The following is a 25787-nucleotide window of genomic DNA, read 5'->3' as shown; positions in this document are numbered from 1 at the left end:
AGTCGCGCTGTCATCTTTCATCCACCATTACCTCTCATATTTCGTTTTCAAGAATTTTTTTACCGTACAACGGCAAAAACTACTAGACACTGGCAAAATAGTCCTCCGATGGACAGCCATATTTTTTTAAAGAAACAACAACAACAACTTATGATGCTTAGATGCCTACCCATGGATTGGATTACGGACTGTGGAGGTTGCAAACGTCATTTTAGTGAAAGTACCGTCTACAACCAAAATCGTTAGCACATGATAAAATTATAACTAAAAATATCGCGTTGATTAAAACAAGGAGATAACTTTTAAGGTAGTACATTTTATTACAATATATCGTCCCCTTACGACCAGAATCGCTTAAAGTCACTTTTGGGCAAAACTGAGTTAAATATATCGTCAGAATGTACTTTCCAAGATCTACATGCTGTTGAAACCCGTTTTACTGTACGATACTCCAATACCGAGTTACGTTTTTCTTAAGCTCACTTAAAGCCGATTTTTAAGAAAATCAACAGCCAAAAACAACTACGCGTTGGTTAAACAGCATTTTTTTTTTATTTTACAACAGCAAAAATATTTTAATGTCAAACAAGCGGTTTTGGAATGTTAAGATTTCAATAAAAATGCAATTTGAGTACTGCCTAAAAGTGCTAAAATAATGTTAGTAGGTTTCGCCTGTTGAGCATTACTTTATATTTCAATTATTGCAACAGCGAAAACAACTAAATATAATATAGGCGATATTGCTTGTAACAATGTTTGCTTCGACCATAAGAAGCGCTACAGCCAAAATCGCTTAAGTATCGCTTAGACGTTTCGCGCTGTATGTAAAGTAGTGTGCACTTTGTGTAGGCTAGCTTAGTCGGTTTCGTACACGCTTGAAAGCACGATTCATAATAAGTAATTTTTAAAAACTTATTTAGGTAATTATAGATCTGTTCACTAACGAAAGTCTGCCCTCCACATTCTATAATTGTAATTGTACCTAAACGTATCCGTACGACAAGTCTATGTGTGCGTAGCTCGAACTTGTCCTCGTGGCTTCAGTCGCAAGCGTACCGTCAGTCACGCACACTAAGACTAAGACAATTTGTAAGTACTTAAGAGGTTTTCTCGTGTACATTAATAATTAGCTGTGGAGGGCGCGCCTTCGTGAGTGAACAGATCTATGTAAACAGCGATTCACTTGCCGTAATTTAACAGTGTTTTTCTTTCAGGTGACGATAAGGAGCATGGATATTCAGGTTCGATGAACTAAATAAGCCGCGTATCCACTAGAGGCAGCCTCGGGCCGAGCGGCTGCCTCGCTCCGAGGCCGCGCAAGTGGAGACGCTGCCAAAGGCACTGCTCAGACTGAGGCTCCTTTGAGCACGGTCAAAAAACCGACAAAATATGGCTCGGCTCGCGGTGCTCGGCCTGAGGCTGCTCTAATGGATACGCGGCTATAGAAAAACATATAACCAGATCCAACAGACCGTCAAAATGAACCGTGATTGTCATTTAGATAACCTACTTATTTACTACTTCGTATCGTAGGTAGGTACGTCGTATCAATGAAAAGCTTATCACGGCATAAAACATTTACGTAGTCACACATTTTCATTGTTCTTGGCTTAGGTAATATTAATTATCCATGGCTGGTTTGAGTAGCCACAGCTAAGACAAGCAGTGATGAAGAAGAAGACTGATGAATTACCATTAAGGTTATTTTTCATCACTGCTTGTCTCCGCTGTGACTACGTCCGGCACACGCTCAATAACGTCTTCATCACAGGCCAGTGCAACCAGCCATGGTGAATCTCCGGTATAACATTTTTTTTTTTTAAATTTTTTTAGCTGCGCTTATTGGCAGTGGATTAGTGTATAGCTTTTTAATGCAGGTAGTTTAAATTCCTCTACTGAAAGAGGTTCAACAGAGTTTGGATTCGATTTCTGTTGCTTGTCTTGTTCGACGGTTGGTTTGCAAAGTTACAGGCCTGGTATCAAAACTCAAAAAGTCAGACGACATGTCGTAATTGATAAAAATTTACCTATACAAATATTAAGCCAAGAACAATGAAAATGTGTGACAACGTAAATTTTTATGCCGTGATAAGCTATTCATTGATACGACGTACCTACTATACGAAGTAGTAAATAGTAGGTATCTAAATGACACTCGCGGTTCAGTTCGACGGTCTGCTGGATCTGGTTATACCTATGTTTTTCTATTTAGTTCATCAAAACCTGAATATCCATGCTCATTATCGTTTTGATGAAGAAGAAGACTGATGGTTATTACCATTACGGTTCTTTTTTCATGACTGTTTCAGTGGTTACTTTGAGCCTTGAGACGCTAAGTGCCTTTTTATTAAAATGTTTGAAATAAAATATGTTTTTGTTGTATGCATGTAATCAAAAGTTCCATAATTAAATGTATTAAGCAGCACATAAGTGATATTAAAGGAATAACGTAATATATCTCACATATACAGAAATATACTACTATATTTTAAGACTTTAGCTCGCTAGTTTTCATTTATTTATATTTTTGGGCTATTTGGTACCTATTTGTTGAAATAGATTGATGGAACTCTTTCGAAAAATACAAGTTATATGTCTTTGAATGATAAAAACAAAACAGAATAATGCTACAATTGCATATAAGATAGAAAAAACAGAAAAAAAGCCTAGAGCCAAAACATCTTAGAAATATTTTGCACTTTTAAGCGCGCTTAAGAGGTAAATTCCGATTTGTTTACAGCCAATACCTCTTATTTGCGCTGAGACTTAACTAAAAACTTAAATTGTATAAAACATGTAAGCATTTTGACACTGGATTCGGCGAAAAATGCTTCAATTATGGACTTAAAATGATAATTTATCCAATATATCTGCGTAAACTTGCTAGTTTAGAAGATAAAAAAAAAACGTGTCTACAGGCAAAATCGCTTATCTGCAGTACCTTTTGAAGAAAACCCTATTTAAACCTACTCGGCGCGAGTATAAGAGTATAACATAGCCCTATCCTATTAAGGGATAAATTATTTAAATAGAAACACAGAGATGTTTGAGTATAACTAGCTTTTATAGTTTTTTAGAGCATGCAAACCTTTAAATGCGTTTTTCTCGAAACTACATATGCAGAAATATCAGCGATTCTGGTTGTAAGGGGACGATATACATATTTACAATAGAAGTAACTGCATAATAACTACCCACGTCGTCGGTAATAGGTAGGAAACTAAAATAAAATGAAATAAAATTAGGTACTTATTGTGTTCGACGAAAACTATCATTAAAACAATTGGGTACCTAAACAGAAGATTAGTATGCTTTAAAATTAAAAGATGTACCTACTAAACGAAGGGCGTCCAAGAACACAAATAAAAAAAATGGATTGCGCTTTGGAAAAACCTATAACATCAAAATCAGACAGCAGAAAATAAATGTAAGCCGTTTATTTATTCAAAAAATCATATAAAAGCAAGTGTCTCTTTTTTTTTAATGTAGCATACGTGTCAGATCCAAGGTCAAAATATCACTGAAAAATAGTTTGAATAGATCCTGATGGCAAACTCAGCCGAAATATGGCGGCTGCACATACAAAGATGGTTGTCCTACTTGTCCTAGACCTAAACCACTGTCTAATTGATTACCTAGACCGCCTATACCAGGCTGTCCTATTATACCTTGGTTTCCCAATACATTAAAATATGGATTTCCTGGTCCATTTGGATATAAGCCTGGTCTATTGTACCCATACTGATTTAGGTTCAAATAACCCCCCAAAATTCGTCTTGTTTGTCTAAATTTATACAAATTATTGTTTGTTAAACTATTTCCCAATAATTTGTTATTTAGACCTAATGCAGCCTGAGTTCCTATCATGTATGGAGACTGGATCGGATGAACTGTGTTTGCAACTCTATATGGGGGTATATCTAAATATGGGGGTCTAATAAATTGGTATCCTGGTTTAGCCGACGGAGTTTCGAGTTGATATGGGTTTGCTTGAATGTATTGTGGCGGATTATGAATCGGCGTTGCTGGACTTCCTACTACATATGGATTTCTTTGGCTAACTTGATTGTTAGCTACATATGGTGGATTAAGCGCATTTGATGCAGCTTGTTGGATGTCTTTATACGGCGAATATATCTGGTGGAAGACAGGTGGCTGGTTTTCGAAGTTATGTAGCGGGATTTCTTGATGATATGACGTTGGATTTTCTAATGTATTTTGAGGATTAATTTGACTGGGTACAGCTAGGTTTGGGTCTTTAACGAGCATGTTTTGTAGACCCAGTGCAGCTAAAACCTTGGCTAAATTCTGGTTGTCTTGTCGCAACGGATAAAAGTTGCGATGCAATACAGCTCCATTTTTTACTGCATCGTTAGGCACTGGTAAATTTAGTTCAGATACATTTTTAACCTGATTTTTAAACTGTATTGATGAGACAGTCCATCAGCAGCCTTACTCTTTTCACTGTTGTGTTCAAGATCACCTTCGAAGCTCACTTCACTGGAATCACGTTCTGGATCTCTAGTGATATCTTTTCCATCAGTCACGTTTGGTTCAATATATTTAGCTTTGACCAAAGCACCATCTTTGAGAACCAAGTTGTGTATTTCTTCTTTAGGATAGGAAGCTAAATCTGGCGATACTTCAGTGGCATTCGATGGTGCTATTAAACCTTTGTACAATTCAGTCGGAGGAGTGCTTAAGTCAGGTACTAATGACAACATCTGTTTTAAATTTTGAATAAAGTAATCGTATGGCAAGCGATATTTCACGAAATAAAATGGTTGGTATATTAAAGGACGTTTTCGCTTCAATAAGTAAGTTAACTCGACCTGACCTTTTGGTCTGATATTTGTTTCCAATTTAGCTCCATTAGTTACGCCATTTGCGTCATGTGGTTGCTTATCAAGAACAAGATTATTGTTCAATTTGTACGGCCACGGAAAACCGATTGGATTTTTTTCATTGGGTAGTGTATTTTGATAAATGTTTTGTATTTTATTGTTTGGATAATTTAATCCTCCTGGATAATAGTTATTATTGTTGTTAAAGTTGTCACCCCTATTGTTGTGATATTCAAGAGCCTTGAGTTTTTCATTTAGTTCGATGTTAGCTTGATTTTGGTATGGATTAAAGTAAGTATAGCCAATTGGATTTGGTTGATACCAACTGTTTTGAGGTTGTTGAGGATTTATGAAATTAGGCACATCTTTGTTATTCCCATTTTCATCAGGTATATACTGTATTTCCGGTAATTCACCTTGAGGCATTTGCTTATTAGGTGACTTAATTAGAACACTGCCACTATAAGGTAAATTAGATGCATCAGCAGGAGTCGGTTGACTATTTAATTCTTTTAAATTGCTCTCCGTTGCATCTGGTTTTACATTTTTATACATATTCTGTGCGTTTAATTTATTAGCGATGTCTTTCGCGTGTTCCAGGTTAATATTGAAGTCACCATGAAGAGGTGAAAAATTATTTGTCAAATCGATATAATTCCAATCAAATCCAAGCGCATTATTAGGAGCATGATTTTGATTATAATTTAAAGCGTCATTTTTACTTTTCGGTTGAAAGTAAGGGTTCTGTTGCAATTTCTGTAGTAATTTAAAAACATTGTTTAAATTATGATTCTTAGGATCTTTGAGATATTCCGTTACTTTCTTCAGCGCTTCTTCACTAGGGTTTATCAAAGGTGAATAATATGGATTGTGATGCAGTCCTCCAGAAGGTACGTAGTAGGCGAAACCCCCCGTATTTTGAACTAGAGGATCAGCTTTTGCATCAGTACAGACAGGACTTTTCGCCATATTAACGTATGCCTCTTGAGCCAGATCTATCAGATTCAAGAAAGCCGCTTTACAACTGGGTTTGATGTTACTCGGTAAGTCATATCTGAATAGCATGTTTGATGACAAATCATTCTTGATTGGATCTGTATCAAGCAGATTACGCAAAGGTCTTTTATCATTTAGAATGATGTCATTGTTTTGTGCTAATTCATTTTCAAGATTCTGTAGTTTTATTGATGTTGCGAGGTTTTTGGCTGGATCTTCTTGTAAGGATTTCTTGATCAATGTTAAGGCGTATTTGATTTGGACTGCGTCTGGAACTTTAACTGATTTTCCATCAGGACCAAGTAGACCCGTGAGGATCGTCCAGACTTTCAACAGGACATCGGAATTATCACAGTTGGTTGGTTGGTGAGGATCCAAATTTTTTTGAGGGTTAATCTGAAGTCAGACATGTCACATCTTAAACTAAAATTTTAAATTATATTTTGTAATTAACAATAAAAACATTTAAACGCAAATTACTTTTTATTTTGTACGTCTGAGCTCTTATCGTATTCACAAATGAAAAATTAGGGCAAAAATGGTTAAAATCAATTTAACGGTATCGCGATAAATATGTAAATACTCACTACATTTCCATAAATCGCCGATGCTAGAGACAGTCCCACCAAAAGCTTCAACATCATACTATTATGCCCAATTATCCTTACCAGCTGAATAAATAGCATTTTCATTGCAATTTACAATACACGGTGTCAAATTATAAACCGTGTAATCGGTACCTAAATTACGACAAACATTTATTTTTACATCAAAATAACAATTTCAATTAAAGAAGGATGTCATAGATTTTGTTGGTGGTATTTACAATTCGATTAATTACTCTTTTGCTTATTTCAATTCAATTCACTAGTCACTTTTGAAATAAAAGCTAGTTGAAATCATTACCAAAGTTTTTTTTAAATTTATTTCACCATACTTTACGTGGTAGTAGTAGCTCAACTAGATAATAAATAAGATCTTAATAACTTTTACCATCCATTTTATATAAGTAAGACAGGTACACTACACTGGAATTATTAGGCGATATTTGAAACACCTACACATTTCTTTTATTTATTTTTGAAATCAATTTTTTTATTGGTTATTGCTATATTAGCAACAAATAAAACTAGAAATATCTTTTCCATTTTTTATTTTTGGTCATATGAGTTGTAATATACTGAACTAATAATCAGTAGTTATTAACGAATACAAAAATAGATAAAATCACGAGCGAGAGTCTGTCTGGTTTTTGCAAGCCTGTACTTTAATTTTTTATTTTATTTATTTGGCACTTTTGCCATAGATATATTATGTGACTAATTTTCGTGCTGTCTAAATATTATTTTATAAATACGTTTTCTAGGTAAGTACATGCCTACATGCATAAAAAATATAAATAGTAACATTACTGACATATTTTCTAAATGAGCATAGCATATTACTGCGAAAATTAATGCAAAATCGTTTATTGCACTTAGAGTAATTTTGTTTCTTTCTTTTCCTTTTTAAAATTAAATTGATCTTTTTAAAAATCAAGGAAGTTTTAAAAACATTTTGCGTTTTGTAATAGTTCGATGACCTCTCTTACTTTTTGCGATATTTCGTCATGAATTGGGCCTCTGCATTGACTATATTTTTCCAAAAAAGGCAATATAAATGTATTAACTTCTGTTTCCGTTACGTAAGGTATTAAGTTATTAAGGTGGTCATTAGAAACGTCGGGGTCTTCTCTAGAACTAGTTTCTTTCGTGTGAAAAGAAATAGATTCTTTTGAGGAGACTGGGTAAGATGATGGTGATGAAATATCTAACGAAATATCAACATTTAAGTTATCTTCGGATTCACTTTCATGTTTTGTACTACTTTCTGTATACGGCAACATAGAATGCTCATTTGAATCATTTACGTTCGAAGATTTACTACTGGAATCTGAATTGGGAGAATATGGCCCATTGTCCCCATTTTCATCATCCGAATTTAGTGAATCTGGTGTGATTTCTTCATTACTGACCTCTAAACTGGGAATTACTCTATCTAAAATATCGTCTTCAGGGATCGATTGATTTGAACTATTTATATATGAATTATCTTCTGATATAATTAGGGGCAGTTCTTCGGATGAGCGTGAGCTTCTAATATCTGATAAAATAGGCAGCACATCGTCGATGCTATCGTCTGAATCCAAGTCACCCGATAAATTACTTTGATTCAGTTCTTCTGTTTGATTTCTGATTTTACTAGCTGCATCGTCAAAATCACGAAAATCTTCCAAATCAATATCTAAATCATTAGAAGTATGTGTGTCATTACTATCATTATCTGAGCTTGATAAATTAGGAAACAATTCTGCACTCTTGTACTTATTTATAAACTCTTGCAGCTTTTCTGCTTCAGATTCATCGGAAATGAGGGAATTCGAATTGTCATCATGGCCAGAGTCAGCGAAAGAATCTTCTTGAGTCTCAAAAATATATTCAAGAAAAGTTGTCAGTGAATCTGAAGGTATTTCTATAGGTTCTAAAGAGGCGTCGACATAAAAGTTTGTGGAATCAAGGGGATCCCGTAATCCGTTTTCAGAATAGTAGCTTTCTTCTGAGTTATAACCATCATCGTAATCTTCATATTTGTAAGCCTCAACACTTCTGCTATCCCTTTCATTCCTGATACTATCACGGATGGTGACAAGTATTTTATTTAGAGGCATTCTCAGAAAGTTTTCTTTTTTGCTCAGAGTTACAAATGTTCTAATAATTTTGAAAAGCTGCTCTACTTCATATATGTTTGAGATGGTGTAATCGCTGTCAAGATTTAGGCGTTTCGCAACTTTCTTCCATACTTCTAATATGTTTGGCTCTGATATGTCACACATCTTTATGACAAGACTGGTCAGACGAGGAGCGGGAATTATTCTTATGGTTTCAAGAGACAGATCTGGTTGAACGATAAATCGAGGCAGATGCGACGACACCTTGAGTTTTTGCTGCAAAAAAATACAATGTTTTCTAAATGAATTTTAAATCGATAACCTTAGATTATTTGATAACAAAGAAACGTAAAAAAATCTACTCATCATCATCATCCCAGCCTTATATACGTCCCACTGCTGGGCACAGGCCTCCTCTCAGAACAAGAGGGAAAATCTACTATCTCAAAATTAAAACTAGCTATTTTTTGTAGATATAAGAACAGCAACATTAAATAAACAGCCGTATAAAGTATGTTATATTATATTATACCGATAAAATTGGTACTCCGCAAGCTTTCTTTGCATGCAACCGCCGAGGAACAATATCTAAAGACTTTATTATTTGAAATAAAGTTAATGCTGATTCATAAATAATTTGCTATTTCATAATAATCATAATATCATTTATTGTGTGTGGAATTGTATTGTATTTGTATAAAACATGTATACAACTTCTTAAACAATCTCTCAGTGAAAGCGATATATATACTTACACGATGTCTCTGACGATATTCATGACGATGTTTATATTTCGACTTTTGTTTATATCTATGTTGATAAATATTGTTTTCATTAAGGAGATCTTCAATACTTGCCCTAATTTTATTACTTTGATTGTCATTGTCATATAATGTACTGTGACTATCTGGACCATTTTGTGGTTCTTGTACATTAAGATCTAACTCATTATATGATGGGCCCCTTTCTTCTAAACTTATTTGCTCATCGGATCTTTGCATCAAGCTGTTGGGTAGATCGTTATATTCGTCACTGCGGAGTAAACCTTCTGGAAAATCATCAGTCAGATAATTACTATCTTCTTCACTTTGTGAACCATAAGCCCATTGGATCTCTCTACTTTCAGACTGGAGGTCACTCTCACGATTATTATCGTTATTTTCGGAACTTTTTATGTTATTTTCTCTAGAGTAGCTTTTATGTTCACCACTATTTAAGATTTCGTTACTTCTGAATGCATTGTTATTTACATAATTATTGAATTCATTTTCTATCGGATAACTATTGTATTCATCACTACGTATAAAGTAAGAATCTTGAAACTCATTATTTCTATGTAAGTCATTATTCACGGCATATTTCTGCTCGTTTTCTTTGAAGTAACTGTTATATTTGTCATAAGGTTTACCTGTTTTATAAGGGAATGGAAGTCCGTTACTTATATATGTATCGTCATTTTCATGATTTTTCACCGCATTTTCTCTAGAAAAACTGTCATATGCACCTCCATGTACGACGTAAGGACCTTGAATCTCATCAGTTCTTAATGAATCGTTGCTTTCATGAGCCTGCACAACATGAGGACTTCTTATATTATTTTCTACACTGTGAGGACTCTCAATTTCATTACTTTTAGACCGACTGCTACTTTTATTGCCATCTATAATATAAGGGCCTAATGAATCGTTATTTTTAAGTGTTTCTATATGTTCTTGGATTTCTAAGGGAGAAGGATTTGGAGTCACATTTTCGTTGAATGAAATCTTATCGCCTATTTCGTTATTATTATCATTCTGAGATTCTCCATGATTTCCATTCTTTACTGAATTTTCGTCTCCTTTGCTCCTGACACTACTAGTATGGCCACTTTCCGAGTTATTTTGAATATTGTAGCTTTGAGATCCATGGTAGTAATAATCCGAGTGCTTTGTACTGCTACCATTTTCACTTTTTTCATTCAAACCATCGTCATAGTAGAAGCCTCCTTGTGCTAATTTCTGCATCAACTCAGGATTATTAGGCCTTAGATTAGGATCTGACCCATTTTTGAGGTTTTTCATCAACCACAAAAGACGCACAAAATACTCCTTCTGAGCAGGTGTCAAATTTACAATAGGCTTGTCTACTATGAATTTTCGTCGGGAGCCACGTATTCTAACGGCCTAGGACAAAAAGAAAACGTCGCTTTTTAATCATTGTTTCGATAAATCGTGACTATTGGTAACTGATTGTTGCGAAAACTTTATCTGCGAAAAATTCGATAACTTCTGTGCCCCCTCTATAATCTAAACCGGTGGGTGGAAAAATTTGAAAAAAATCAGGATGGTATTAAGTACATCAAACTTTCAAGGAACAGCTAAGTTTGTTTGAGAATTATTAGTAGTTTTACTCTTAAATAGCAGCCTAAGGTGTAAAATATACCTAAACTTGGAAGATTCCGTATAAAATACGAAATCGTTAGAAAAATGTTACTTAATTTTTTCATAATGGCTACGGAACCCTATTTTAAGCGCGTCCGACACGCTCTTGGCCCTTTTTTTTTGCATGCTTTCCACACTGCTGCTTAAAATACGGAATCGCAGTGACTTGTCTTAAACTTCTTGTCTTCTGCTTCTCTTTTAAAATATGGCTTTTCTGTCCTAATTAATAGGACAATTTCGCCAGTGTCAAAGTAAACTCTTTGAGAGGGACGTTGTACGGCGGTTGTAGTTTTTGCAACTTGGTAGTAAAATTCCGAACAAAAACTCGTGACGTTTACGCACGTCACGCGATTCCGCACGTTTGCGTATTTTAAGCACCGGTGTGGACAGCATGCAAAAACAACGGTGCGCATACGATGCGTCACTGCGATTCCGTACCGCGACCGTTTTTTTTTTAAGCAGCGGTGTGGCCTATGGCCGCTCCTTTAATGATTATGTTCATAGTTCGAGTTGAGTGCAGACACCATAGATAATAGATTTACAAAGTATGCTTCATCATCTTCGACCAACGTAGTATTGTTGATCGAAGTCCATCATGATCAGTCATAAGAAACAAACAAGCTCACACTCACAATTTTAATACTTAGGTACCAGTTTTTGCCTGTGACTTCGTTTGCGAAGAATTCTGTCTTCGGAATTTTTTCGGAATAAAAACTATCAATATGTTTTCAAGGTCTCAAACTATCAACATACCAAATTTCATCGCTATTGGTTGAATACTTGCAAAGCTTCACTTTCTGCACGTATGGGGGTATGGGGCAAGTACCTGTCAGTTTTTTCCTTGCAAGACTAAAATCGGCGACAAAAGGCTAAAATCGGTGTGAACGCTGGGATTTCGACGTATTTTTTGACAACGAAATTAATTAGGCTACTACGTCAAATTCAGCAATGCGTTAAATAACCTACTTTAATTTTTTTTTAGGCCATCAAGTTCTACTAAGTGTATGCCCAATGATTACAGAATCGCCTCATTAACGCATTCACTGCCACCTGACTTCCACAGGTGCCACCGACGCACATGTGCGTTCAATCAAGGTGTATGAATAATTATGACAGCGGCACTGGGTGAAGTTCCGAAAACGCATATATGCGTCGGTGGCAGTCAATGCGTTAAGTTATGCAAGAGTACGGGCTCGAACCTATATTATGGCTATAACCTACCTATGAATGACTTGAGAGACCATAGGCCCGTCTTTAAAAGGTTTGAACAGACAGACAGACGTAGGTACTGTAAATTTAGTCCTGCCATAAGTATACACAAGTACGCAACCAGTAGGGGTACAAGTAGGTATTCAATCGTTTACACATATGCAATGGAAACCACCACCTTAACAGAAAGGTCCACTGAGAAACTCCGTGTCCCACAAAGAGCAATGGAGCGAATAATGCTCGGAATACACCTTCTGGACCGAAAGAAAAACGAGTTGATCAGACAGAAGACTAAAGTGAATGACTTAATAACAGAAATAGAACGCAGAAAGTGGAGATGGGCAGGACACATTGCTAGAATGGACCACAGTCGTTGGGCGAGGAGAGTCCAGGAGTGGAGACCTCGTGCTAACACCCGCGGTAGAGGACGACCACCAAAAAGATGGACAGACGATATCCGGCAACAAGCTTGCGTAAACTGGATGCGAGTGGCAGTGGATAGGCAAGACTGGAAAAGTAGAGAGGCCTATGTCCGCTAGACGGGCGCTTTAAGGGCTGTTATAGATAGATAGATAAGTATGTATACACACGCCTCTTGTGTTTATAAGGGTCTTAGTGAATCTGTATAATATTAAAGCTCCTAAGTATTATAAGCAAGTTTGTATGATTGTTATGCTTACACGCTCAAAGTACAGATCTGTTCACTCACGAAGGCGCGCCCCTCCACAACTAATTATCAATGTTCACAAGTTAATCTTGTACTTACACACACGTTGTCTTAATCTCAGTGTGTGTGACTGGCGGTATGCTTGCTACTGAGGACACGTTCGAGCTAAGCTCACATAGGCATGTCGTACGGATATGTTTACAACTACAATTATAAAATGTGGAGGGGCGCGCCTTCGTGAGTAAGCAGATCTGTACCTACTCAAATGATCATGATGAAAATTGTTAGGTAAGTATATCTACCTAACCCTAATAAGTGTTCCGATTAACGAATTGTTCGCAGACAGAGCCGTAGGGAATATAGCTATTAGTAGGTACCATCAGCCAAATATGTGGTCTACCACCCTAAAGTTGATAATCGTTGGCATGTCACAATTGTCACAAAACAATAATGCCGCCAATAGATGTGACGTGTCTGTCAACTTGAAAGCTCGACTTTAGCGACATAGACCCTCCATTAATTTGATAGGGAATTGATTAAAAATTGATAGACCACTTATTAGGCTGGTCCTAATTAACTTCATAAAATAAAGATGGCTTTCTAACAGACATAAGCGCCATAGACATAGGCGTTTACTTTGTGTGATATTTCTATATCTCCTTTTGTTACTTCTGTATGCGGAACCCTAGAAATACCTGAACAGTAGAGCCAACCACAGCGACGAGCAAAAGCACCGCCGTCGCTCTCATTTTGTTGTTCACTCTCCAAGCATGAAGAGCAACACACACACCCATATATATACCTTCAGAAAACAAATTTATTATGATTCGTTCAACTAACACCATGCAGTCTACAATTATTATCAATTCCAATATACGACGTTACAGAAACCATAAAATTGTGCCCTCATGTTTCTTCTGTATTTAACATGAACAATAAATTATAGGATTCTTCGGAAATTATATGGAAACCATATCGAAATAATAAAATTTACAAACTAAACGTTTGAAACAGCGATACAGCGATAGCATGAAAACTCGCGGTGCTTTTTCCGTTATTACAGAAAAAACATATCAATACATTTTTACAAGATCTGTTAAATTACAAGCCAAATTTAGTATTTTACAATATAGGTACTTAATCAAAATTTTCTTTACAAAATCCGATTAAAAATATATTTTTTTCAATTCGTTTTAATTCAATATTATGCTGAAATTTAAGTTATAGAGTTCTTCTAGACTAGACATGTTTTTTTTTTCATTTTAGTTTTTTGTTTTAAGTACCTATCTGTTTTTGAGGCAGGCTGGTTTTTGACTTTTTATAAACAAATATATTTCATATTATTTGATCTTCTTGTAAAAATTGTAGCCTAAAAGGGATACGATACATTTATACAGGATGGGCCCTGAAACAGGAGCAAAAAATTTTTTTAAAAACCGCTAGGTACTGAAATGGAACTACTTTAGTTCTGCAACTTTCAAAAATTAAGTAATTTTATCATTATGTTTATTCCAAACAATTTAAATGGTATTTTCAATGTACGGCATCCAATAGCCTAAATGACATCGCCTGTCGCGTAACAAAATGACGGATTTCGCAATACATTTAATAAAAATCATAGTGTAAGTTATTTTCAAAAGTTGTAGAACTATATTAGCTTAACATGAAGAGTAGCTGTGGTTTAATTTTTTGCTCCTGCTACGGGGCCCACATTGTATATTGTTAAACACGCTTTTCTTAAATACAAGTGAAAATAACAAGTTATCTTTTTAAAACAGACAATCTTTTTTGCTGACGGCACTTGATTTTTATGTCATCCAAGTTCTACAGATACATTACATAAATAAGAGCCAATCGCAAGCAAACGTCAAACGGACCTCACGATACAAACGCCATCTAGCGATATTTCACCTCTGTGAAAACCTTTGGTGAAAACCCTCGTTCACATTTAGGTATACATTTTCAATATGGCGTTTGCAAAAAAAATGGGTATGATTTTATTGATCACCTAAGTAATAAATGCGTTTTCGGCGACCTAATAAATAATATTTGTTCCTAAAATTGTAGATCTGTCACCTAAATTGAATCACCAAATAATATTAAAACGGTTAAGTACCTAAATATTATTTAAAAATTACTCGGAAATAATATTGATCATCAAAATAATTATATTGGGTTCCAAAATAATAGATGTGTCACTAAAACTGAATCACCAAACAATATAGAAATGGCTTCCTAAAAATTAATTATAATCACTAGAAAATAATATTGATCATCAAATAATCGAACTGAAATTTGACGGTAATGATATACAATGAATGAAATAATAATAATATTTTCTCACAAATTACACCAATTGACCCAGCCCCAAACTAAGCAAAGTTTGTTCTACGGAGCTAAACAACGGGTAGACATACATATATACTTAAATACATACAAACATCCAAGTACCTACTACAAACATTTATATTCATCATACAAGTATTAGCAAAAAAATTTTTGGTTCTGGCACTTCGCCGGCCGCTACCGCGGCACGCTCGCTTCGCTCGCTCGGCTCGCGCACTGAGGGTCGCAGTTCTACCTAACACTCCTCCTCGCTTTGCTCGTCGTCGTACCTAACCAGACCTGCCTTAGTAGAATAGTTAGAAGCATCGAATTAAGGAACTGATCTATTTATTAGGTGACAGATCTATTATTTTGGTGATCGAATTTTGATGATCAAACTATAATTTAGGATACAGGTTCACTGATGTATTAAACTGCTTAGGCTGCTATTTAAGAGTAAAACTACTAATAATTCTCAAGCAAGCTTAGCCGTTATAGTTTTCCTTGAAAGTTTGATATACTTACTGCCATCCTGAATTTTTTAAATTTTTCCACCCACCGGTTTAGATTTTAGAGGGGGGGGGATGCTCGATTGTAATGAAAATTTGCACTTTAAAGTTTAATATGTCGCATAAAATCAAAAATCGTCTAGGCAAACCCCTAATGGTTTTAAAAGACCTATCCAACAATACACCACACTATAGGGTTGGATGAGAAAAAAAAACACCCCACTTTACGTCTACCGTAAAAAAAAAATTTAATTTTTGATTGTACCATTTTGTCGGCATAGTTTACATATATATTCGTAAAAAACACAGCTTTCTAGCATTGATAGTCCCTGAACACAAGCCGCGGACGGACAGACAGACAGACATGGCGAAACTATAAGGGTTCCGTTTTGCCATTTTGGCTCCGGAACCCTTAAAAGTAGCCTTAAATTACTGATCTTTGTCAACTTAAGATGTGCTGGTACCTCGCACAGCACATCTCTGGTGGAAACAGCTGAGCGGAGAATAAAGCGTCATTGGTTCAAAAACACATATCTCGCAACACGTTCTAAAATGTTCTAGAGTAATAAAAGGATGTATACGTTTACCAAAGGTATGTGCTAAGTAAAAGAGCCCACGCTTCATTTACCCTTTCCTTTTCCTATCCTCGCACAGCACATCTCTGGCGGAAACAGCTGTAGCGGTAGAATAAAGCAAGTTATTGGTTTACCAAGAAAAACGCTTCATTTATCCTTTTCGCACAGCACATTCTGGCGGAAACATGTTCTACGAGCAACTAATAAGAACTAAAAACAAAAATTACTATAACAATGTGTATTAAAATATTAAATACATAAAAATTACATTTTCATTGTATGTAAGGTTAACACTTAAATAATACATTTGTATACGATTTTTTAAACATTTGATAATCTTGAACATGAAACTACCGTGAGACTCACTCATATTAAATATAATGACCCGGATAACTCACGTCTTAAATCGAGTTTAGCTCGACATGTTTCGGGCTAATCCGTAGCCCTTCGTCTTCGGAGCAACGCGACTCAGCGGCTGCTGCAACACGCGCACTGCGCGCCGCCGCTCTGCTCGCGCGACTACCCGACGAAACTGACACCGGCACACAACTACCCGCGTTTTCATCATCATTACAACTGTCAAATGTAGGGTAGCACACAACACTAACAATATCGCTCTGTAAAGGTACGTTCACACACCGATGACGCAGCACGAGTATTTAACACCGTTTTCCAACTCGGAGGTACCGTCCAACCACAATCCGGTTGAAATTCGGCCGACGACTAATCTCGATGGCTTCACGCACTTTCCGCGGAATGAAAAATTTCTCTCTCGCAAGTACAGATACCTTATCAAATCTGATATAGTGCGTCGAATCCGAGTTCATTGAGTGCTCGGCCACAGCAGACCCCTTGTCGTCCTGTTTCCTCATACTACGTATGTGCTCCGATACCCTTGTGGAAACGTTTCGTCCAGTCTCTCCAATATAGCTCTTGCCACAGGCACAGGGAATCATATATACCCGGGGCCACTCAGGGCTCCTTATCCTACGTACGTTCGCCGAAGGATAAGGAGCCCTGAGTGGCCCCGGGTATATATGATTCCCTGTGCCTGTGGCAAGAGCTATATTGGAGAGACTGGACGAAACGTTTCCACAAGGGTATCGGAGCACATACGTAGTATGAGGAAACAGGACGACAAGGGGTCTGCTGTGGCCGAGCACTCAATGAACTCGGATTCGACGCACTATATCAGATTTGATAAGGTATCTGTACTTGCGAGAGAGAAATTTTTCATTCCGCGGAAAGTGCGTGAAGCCATCGAGATTAGTCGTCGGCCGAATTTCAACCGGGATTGTGGTTGGACGGTACCTCCGAGTTGGAAAACGGTGTTAAATACTCGTGCTGCGTCATCGTGTGTGTGAACGTACCTTTACAGAGCGATATTGTTAGTGTTGTGTGCTACCCTACATTTGACAGTTGTAATGATGATGAAAACGCGGGTAGTTGTGTGCCGGTGTCAGTTTCGTCGGGTAGTCGCGCGAGCAGAGCGGCGGCGCGCAGTGCGCGTGTTGCAGCAGCCGCTGAGTCGCGTTGCTCCGAAGACGAAGGGCTACGGATTAGCCCGAAACATGTCGAGCTAAACTCGATTTAAGACGTGAGTTATCCGGGTCATTATATTTAACATTTGATAATCCTTATATGTTATAGGTACCAATTGTATTTCTAATCGAGCTATAGAGTAAAAGATAACTGCCGCAGCATTTTTGTTACTTAAAGTTAAAATAGCATTACTTGAAAAGAAATATAGGTTATTTGAGTTTCATCTGAAAAATGAAAATACCGGTGGGCCCTGTAACAGAAGCAAAAAATTAAAAACCCAGGTTCTGCTACTCAAATGGAACTACTTTAGTTCTGCAACTTTCAAAAATTAAATAATTTTATCATTATGTTTATTCCAAACAAATTAAATGGTATTTTCAATGTACGGCATCCAATAGCCTAAATGACATCGCCTGTCACGTAACAAAATGACGGATTTCGCAATACATTGCTCGTCCAATTAAACTTTAAACTATAATAAAAATCATAATACAAGTTATTTTCAAAAGTTGTAGAACTAAATTAGCTCAAGATGAAAAGTGGAAACTGTGGTTTTATTTTTTTGCTCCTGTTACAGGACCTACCTTTTATAAATAATAATTTGCTACTCAATCTTTTTTTTTTTAGTCTACGTTTTTATTAATCCAATATGAATAAGTATATTTTTCTGCGTCTGTTTTCATTCACTAGTCGAATTTCATAAACTACCCGTGGTCGAATTGACTTCAAAAAAACATAATAATCATGTCATTATGTCAGATGGACAGTTAAAAAAAAAACTACAAACAGTAAAAAATACGCTTTTAAGTTATTTCATTTATCGAATGAAATTCAAATAGCCCTCGTTTCCTTTGATTAGTATATAACTATACTCAGACTTAATTTTTATTTCACAGTAAACGGGCTAGGGCGTTTGACGATGAACGATGATCCAAACGCCCATAGACACCTTTAACACCACGTGATACAGACGCGTTGCCGGCCCGTTTAAACGACATTAGCCTTGAAGATCTCGATCCAGTAACCATCTGGGTCCTGGATGAAGGCCAGACCCTTCATTTTTCCATCCTGTGGCTTCTTTATGAACTTGACGCCTTGCTCCTCGAATCTGTAAAAAAAATAAGTATTTGTTAAAAAAAAATGTAATACAAGCTTTTTTGCTTGACTATACTTTTTGTTGACTGTACTTCAATTGTCATCTAAACTGCATTTCCGTACCAAAGAAGTTAATGCCATTGACCATTGAAGAGTTCCCTCCTGCAGAGACAATCCTGGCCGGACTACCAGGATGGATGTCACAACCAGATAATTCTACTATAACCAGATTTACATAAGAATGCCAAATTCAAGTTTCCGACCGAAATATTGTATAGATGTGTCCGTTTTGCTACACATTTTTCTTAATAATTTTCGTAACAAAACGGACACATCCATACAATATTTTGGGGACACATCTGGAGACCCTGTTTTTCCAGCTCGGAATCATGGACTGAGTCTACGTCCCAAATTTTGTTGAAATCGGAGATAAACTCAGGGTGCAACGGTAGATAGAAATGCCCTTATACATGTTTCACTGCTCGACAAAGCGATCTTCTACTTGAGAGGAGTTGAGAGGCCATACATAGGTCAAACCACTAGGCGACCACGGCTTTTTTATAACTCTTTCTTCTTTTCTCTTCAACCTCGATCTACCCAATACTGAGTAAAGGTCTCTTCCATTTTAGACCATTCTGTGCGGTCCTGAGTTTTCCGCATCCAGTCCTTCCCAGCCGCTCGCACCAAATTGTCCGTCCATCTTGCTAACTGCCTCCCCACATTCCTGAACCCCTTTCGTGGTCTCCACGTGGTTTGGTCTCCACTCCGTGGTTTTAATAACTAAGGATAACTAATTCAAAACAATACACGTGAAATTTACTATCAAATAAAACCTAAACCCGTGCATGTAGTATTTTTATCAACGTGACATTGCTTAATATTATCTTATCGCAATTTAAAGATTTAGAGTAGAAATATCAATAAATCAATAAACAAATCAAATTGCATTCGAGAGCCATTCTTTAACCGACTTCAAAAAACGAGGTTATCAATTCGGTTGATTTTTTTTGTTGCCTCAGAACTCCGTCATTTATGAACCAATTTGCAATTATTTTTTTGCGTTCGTCTAGGAATGTCTTCAATTAGGTCCCATAAGCACCAAATCAGGATCTGATGATTGGATCTTATTCTTAAGGAAATCGAGGGAACTCTTCAAATGTTGTAGGGACACCTATAGTAAATTGGATGTATTTAGTAGTACTTAACTCATTTATTTGATGATGATGATGAAGACCACAGTTGACCATCGGAGTTACTACTCAATAACAAGTATTTCGCATGTTGAATTTGAATTACTTTGACACAGTTGCTAAGCAATTTATGCTCCTCGTAATGCACATGGTAAAACGGGTGGTGAAGCACCAGGACTCCTCAATAATGAACGTCTCTGCATCGGCAAAAGTAATCTTTCGTAAAAGGTGACGAGCAGTTGATATTAGATTATTATACATATCTAAGATTATTTACCTACACTACACTAAAAAGCGTGAAAAAAAAAAATAACAATAAATTGAACCAACTACAAAAACCAAGCATTAAGTATTTTTAATCATTAAAGGGTGTTTTCAGCTATCAAATTTAACAATCTATCTATTCGTATTTAAAATTTACTAGAGGCAGGTGAATTTTAAATATGAGTAGATATATGTTGAGGACAGGCCATATGTTGAGATCCAGATAAGAAAAGTGGAGCCAAATTATAACGCAATGGTATCCTAGAGATGGCAAACAAAAGACGTCGAGGACGACAACAAATGCGCTGGGAGGACGAACTTAAACTTACTGCGGGATCCAAATGGAATAGAGTTGCTCAAGACCGTGAACAATGGAAGCTACTGGAGGAGGCCTTTGCCAACAGGCGCACTGAGATGAGAAACATCCTATAATAACTTCAACCTCCAACAATTCAACAAAGTCCAAAGATCAGGCCCTATGCTATGAAGTGCAAAACTCGAACGTCGTATGATGCCGTCCTGTTGACGCTTATGTCATTAAATACGCGAAAGAAAAAGATGGTGCTATACGAACTTCGAGTTTCGGGTTTCGTAGTAGCCCCTCAGATCTCTCACACAGTTCAAAGGGCTAAATAAATAACTATAAATAAATTAGAGGCAGATTATTGCACGGAAGATCGGCCGAATTTTTATTTTTACCTCATGTTCGGCCGAAGTTTGTATTCGGTTGAAACCAAATTCAGCCCATCACTAATAATTTTGCAACTAGTTGCTGGGTTATACTCACTTGAAGAAAAGTGTTAGTATCTGCTTTCAGGGTACGTTCCGGACACATCCCAACAAACAAATTCTTACACATGATGAGAGTTAAACCATCACCTCTGTGTTGAGATTTGCCAACTCAGAGCCAACATCTTACAAAAAGCCATTTGCATTTACGATTTTTTTAATATGTCCCTTGCATACGGAAAATGAGCGAGCACCCATGAGGCTGACTTGATCACCTGGAGTGTTCAAAGCCTCAAAAAAAAAAGAGAAAAAAAAAAACTTACTTGGCACAGGCAGCGTCCACATCGGGCACCAAGATGCCAATGTGGCCGTAGCCCCTCGGCTCGGTGTTGCCATTGTGGTAGGCAGAGTCGTCGCTCTCTGTTCCCCAGTTGCTGAAATCATTATAAAATGAATCAAGGTAGATCTCACCTCCTAAGATATTTCAGGTTTCAGATCGTTCTAGGCCTATGCTATCTGACACGATTTGCACGAAGCGGAAGGACGCGTATTAACCTGTCATCTCCCAGGATAACAGGATCGAAGGATTTTGGGCACAAATTTGTGCCTCTGGGAGAGGACAGGTTAAATAACCTAACCAACAAACAGTTGGAAACCCTCGACTTTGGCACTTCAACGTTTAATATCCCAAAAACGGCTAAAACGATTTTGATGAAACATGTCTGAGAACCATCGCTAGAAAACCTGATCTCAAGTAAAAAAAACCACATTCAAAACGGTGCAGTGCACCCGTTTAAGAGCTATGGTGCCACAGACAGACACACGTAACGGTCAAACTTATGACACCTCTCTTTTTGCATTGGGGGCACTCTGATTGGGGGATATTTGAAATATTTGAGAAAATTATTTTAATTTAAATATTTACTGAGGAGAATTCCCTGTTTGGTGATTTTGGAAATTATTTCAACAAATTCAAAGTTTCATCATCATCCCAGCCTATATACGTCCCACTGCTGGGGACAGGCCTCCTCTCAGAATGGGAGGGCTTGGTCTGTAGTTCCCATGTGGTCTCAGTGCGGATTGGGAATTTCACACTCACCGTTGAATTGCTTTACAGGTTTGTGCAGGTTTTGAAATATTTGTATTCTAGGTTAAAATAAATAAAAGAAGGCTTACTAAGTCAACTCCAGCGTAGCTTTTCTCGTCATAGCCCACACTGCCCTCTTGGCATCATCCTCGGGGATATCCGCCGGGTCTTCATATCCCATGAAGAACAGCGAAAACTTCATCTCAGGGAAATGGAGTTGCTTGAGCAATGTCATGCCAAGCACGCCTGTGTAGAACGGGAGTGACTTGCGGGGGTCCTTGATGCGGTACATCGTTTGTTGGAATAGGAAGTCCTGGAATAAAGTGCTCTCTTTAAAACTTGACAAGCACTTTTAAAACAATTGTACAACTGAATATAATGATATGTACGTAGGTACACAGCAAGTTCTTATATTTCTGAACAAAAATTCAATCAAAAATATCTGAACACTATACGGTTAACAATAGTCTTGTGTTCACATGTTTTTGATAAAATTTTTGCTCAGAAGTTGACTGTACAAATAGTGCCAGGAGAGAGATCTCTATTGTTGTCTCTCACTAAACCAAAAAGCCAATCACGCAAAAATCGCAAAATAGACTCACTGAGCACTAAATGGTACGTATGCATCAGCTGTAAGCTGCATGTGCGCTATAAAAATTATATTATATTATTGAAATTAAAGAAATCCCACTTAAATGTTTGTGCGTTTTTCAAAATAACTGGACGAGTTTTGATCAATTTTGGTATGTACATAGCTGGATCTTGTGAAAAACAAACAGACTTTTAATGCCTTTAATAATAGGCTGTGCACTTAATAGAATCCCAAAATTTTGCCATTAAGCATGAGACTCACACTATGGCCTTGAACTGACCAACATCGAGTTTCGCTTTAATCTTTGAATACTATTGATTAATGAAGTATAAACATTTTTATCTTCATACCTATGTAGGTACATGTCAAAGAACGTTACCTACTTAAAAAAATTACACAGGTTTTGTTGTTAATTTTCCAAAACTTACCTTAGTTCCTTCATGAGGTTTTACGCAAAGTGATTCGACCTCTTGCGGAGAAATGCCTTCGGCGGACATGGTTCTGCGGAATTAAAATTTTGATTTTGAGGTTATTTTAGAACAATGTTTACCACTGTTTGTAAAGTTGGAAACGATATTAGTATAATCAATGGGATTGTTTTATATGATACTTACCTGTGGGTGGTTAGATTAGGGCGGAAAGTTCTAGGTAAATATTAATTAAATTAAATGAACATTCGTCTCGTCAATTTGACAGATTGATAACTGCGTTTAGTTTCACTTCACTAATTCACTGTAACTTTTATCGATGGTTGCGTTTCGTTTGTGCAGTTCGCTAAACATTATATAAAAAATCTACACAGTCTGGCTAATGAAATATGAACCTGCAAATACCCGGCAAATTCAAAAAAATTGCAGATGGTATCACCATAGAATAAGTAATAGTACAAGTACACAAGCTTCTCTGCCGTACAAAAGTGACGATTAGGCATAAGAATTGTGCCTACTTTATCTTTCTCTGTATAGGACATGCCTATTGGAAAATAATTCATTGGAAAGCAATCACCACCACCCATGGAAACCTGCAACACAAGGGGTATCACAGGTGCATTGCCGACTGGCTTGAGTAGTTGGAAAAGAAAAGGAGCTATACACCGTGTTGATATCCGTTAACTTCGGCAGACAACTTAGTTCATTAATATGAACTACAGTCACAAGCACCAATATCTGACACAACAAGCGTGCATAAATATCTGATACTTGCGGCTTTATTTTTAGGGCCAGAAGGATGTGTCAAATATTTTTGCACGCTCCACTGTGGCAGATATTAATGCTGGTGACTGTACCTGATAAGTAATTAACTTTAAAAAAAAATGTTTTTCGAAAAAAATCTTTTGTCTTGAATATAGTTAATATCTTCACAGTCATTGTTAATTAATTAATGAGTGACTCCCTGAGCTGTTGGTTGGTACTCATAGTCGGTGGTGATCATGTCCCATCAGACTCGTTTGCTACCCTCTTAATAATGAAAGTCATATTTGTGCTGAATATTTATTTAATTGCTCATTTAAAAATTTCTTAGGAATCATTTCTATTTAGTGTAAAGCTACTCAAGCTGTACTGCTGAACTCATAAATAAACATGCATTTTGTATTTTTTAACTTTCCAGTTCTATAATATACAACTGCCGCTTTTAGATCAGTGCCATAAAAAAAGATAGTCCAGTATGAATAAAACTACCTACTCTATAATACAGATGCTTAAAAAGGAAATTTATTCAGCAATTTCTTCACAACTTTGGTACAGTCATAACCATAATGTCAGCTAGGAGAAAGATTCTGTTTTTCAGTCATACCCTTAACACAATTTAGACCACATATCGCTACATGCTGCACTTGTACCACTAGCAGCATTTCCTGTTTTGTAGAGTAAACTGCCCACAAATAGAGAACCCGATTGTGAGGTCCTTGGGACTGAATGTTTTAACACACTTTCATTCCTACACATAGGTACTTGTGACCATAATTTGTTAGCTATATTCAATTATTCTTTCTTCCATAAATAAAACTTCTCATACAAATATCTCAGCTCTTCTAACCATATCAAATCTCTTTCTAGTGATGTCAATTGACATTGATATGCGGAAATCACTCTAATATTCTTTAATTCATCAACAAAAATATCACCAATAACACTTAGGCAATCGCCTACAGAAAAAAACAAGGGATTTACTTTTTTTTTCTCAACTGCGTTAAGCAGCTTAGACATAATAGGTACGTTATCATCGCCCCTTCTGGAAGCATCTGCAAATTCCGCAAATAAGTCGGTATACGCTCTAGTTGAAATGTTCATATTATTTTTCGTACTATCGTAGTACACTACAATGCAACCAGTAGGATCGTTTAATTCAAAATTCGTTGTTGTTTTCGATGCGTTAGTATTAAAAACAGCAGTCACGGTTCCGTGTAACATCACATTTTTAAACTTCAAGCCGAACATTTCGTAAATATACTTGTTTTCTTTCGATCTTGTGGCGCGGTATATATCCTGTATGTACAACTTTAACGGGTTTCGTTGAAGGGTTATTTGAGTATTTTCATTTGTAGAAGACATTGTGTTCTTTATGTGCAAACTTATGTCTCATTATAATACATTTGTCTTGCTCTCTTATTATTTTAAAATATATTTGAGAAGAAACTGAACTGAACTGAAACATTTTCATAAGTTACGAGCGTTAAACGTCAATCAAATCAAACGTCAATGTCAAATACTTTTTTTAACCAATTGCTCCATGGAAAAGCTAAGGGAAGCTATCCATAGGTCCATTGTGTGTCAAAATAATGGCGTCAGTTTTATAAACGTATTATACTCATATTAAAAGAACAGGAACATGTAAACGGCCAATTAGCTTCTGTTAAATTAAGTATGTAACAATTTCTTGAAATTTTGCCTGCTTTCAAAAAAACAATTATGAATATGTGACGAAGTCTACATAACACGTCTTATTCGATAAAAACTGGTGCTCCTTGTTCCTTGCCGGGCATCGAACGCGGCAATTATGCAAACTGCTGCCTTCACTTATTTGTCGAGTGTTTTC

At 36.6% G+C, this 25787-nt stretch overlaps 4 protein-coding genes across 4 annotated transcripts; all 4 read right to left on the bottom strand.

Moving 5' to 3' along the window:
* Window positions 1-4388: 4388 nt before the first annotated feature.
* Window positions 4389-6881, bottom strand: LOC141444068 (uncharacterized). The gene is made up of 2 exons (XM_074109503.1): window positions 6428-6881; window positions 4389-6236 (listed from the first exon to the last, which is right to left on the bottom strand). Exons 1-2 carry the CDS (start codon window positions 6530-6532, stop codon window positions 4389-4391), a joined length of 1953 nt encoding a protein of 650 aa, XP_073965604.1. The 5' UTR covers window positions 6533-6881.
* Window positions 6882-7339: 458 nt separating this feature from the next.
* LOC141444153 (uncharacterized) lies at window positions 7340-13609 on the bottom strand. The gene is made up of 3 exons (XM_074109599.1): window positions 13539-13609; window positions 9303-10709; window positions 7340-8823 (listed from the first exon to the last, which is right to left on the bottom strand). The coding sequence occupies exons 1-3, from the start codon at window positions 13590-13592 to the stop codon at window positions 7387-7389; spliced, it is 2898 nt and encodes a 965-aa protein (XP_073965700.1). The 5' UTR covers window positions 13593-13609; the 3' UTR covers window positions 7340-7386.
* A 4799-nt stretch (window positions 13610-18408) lies between these two features.
* Window positions 18409-23474, bottom strand: Glo1 (Glyoxalase 1). The gene is made up of 5 exons (XM_074109682.1): window positions 23366-23474; window positions 23180-23252; window positions 22249-22472; window positions 21396-21506; window positions 18409-18902 (listed from the first exon to the last, which is right to left on the bottom strand). The coding sequence occupies exons 2-5, from the start codon at window positions 23246-23248 to the stop codon at window positions 18782-18784; spliced, it is 525 nt and encodes a 174-aa protein (XP_073965783.1). The 5' UTR covers window positions 23249-23252; window positions 23366-23474; the 3' UTR covers window positions 18409-18781.
* Window positions 23475-24390: 916 nt separating this feature from the next.
* LOC141444249 (uncharacterized) lies at window positions 24391-25403 on the bottom strand. Its single transcript, XM_074109738.1, has one exon. It carries the CDS (start codon window positions 25301-25303, stop codon window positions 24734-24736), a length of 570 nt encoding a protein of 189 aa, XP_073965839.1. The 5' UTR covers window positions 25304-25403; the 3' UTR covers window positions 24391-24733.
* Between the last annotated feature and the right edge of the window lie 384 nt (window positions 25404-25787).

Source organism: Choristoneura fumiferana, chromosome 29 (assembly GCF_025370935.1).
Source record: "Choristoneura fumiferana chromosome 29, NRCan_CFum_1, whole genome shotgun sequence".
Lineage (NCBI taxonomy): Eukaryota > Metazoa > Arthropoda > Insecta > Lepidoptera > Tortricidae > Choristoneura > Choristoneura fumiferana.
Note: the sequence above shows the minus strand (reverse complement) of the source record. Positions and strands in the feature narration are given on the sequence as shown.

Excerpts from the sequence above, each read along its gene's own strand:
- Glo1 (XM_074109682.1), bottom strand. The coding sequence starts at position 23,248 with ATGTCCGCCGAAGGCATTTCTCCGCAAGAGGTCGAATCACTTTGCGTA. Across the intron at positions 21,507-22,248 it reads GCTACGCTGGAGTTGACTTA|CAACTGGGGAACAGAGAGCG; the intron begins GTAAGCCTTCTT and ends TAATGATTTCAG. Across the intron at positions 18,903-21,395 it reads GTGGACGCTGCCTGTGCCAA|ATTCGAGGAGCAAGGCGTCA; the intron begins GTAAGTTTTTTT and ends TTTTTTTTACAG.
- LOC141444153 (XM_074109599.1), bottom strand. The coding sequence starts at position 13,592 with ATGAGAGCGACGGCGGTGCTTTTGCTCGTCGCTGTGGTTGGCTCTACT. Across the intron at positions 10,710-13,538 it reads TGGTTGGCTCTACTGTTCAG|GCCGTTAGAATACGTGGCTC; the intron begins GTATTTCTAGGG and ends TTTTTGTCCTAG. Across the intron at positions 8,824-9,302 it reads AATATCGTCAGAGACATCGT|CAAAAACTCAAGGTGTCGTC; the intron begins GTAAGTATATAT and ends ATTTTTTTGCAG.
- LOC141444249 (XM_074109738.1), bottom strand. The coding sequence starts at position 25,303 with ATGTCTTCTACAAATGAAAATACTCAAATAACCCTTCAACGAAACCCG.
- LOC141444068 (XM_074109503.1), bottom strand. The coding sequence starts at position 6,532 with ATGAAAATGCTATTTATTCAGCTGGTAAGGATAATTGGGCATAATAGT. Across the intron at positions 6,237-6,427 it reads CGGCGATTTATGGAAATGTA|ATTAACCCTCAAAAAAATTT; the intron begins GTGAGTATTTAC and ends GTCTGACTTCAG.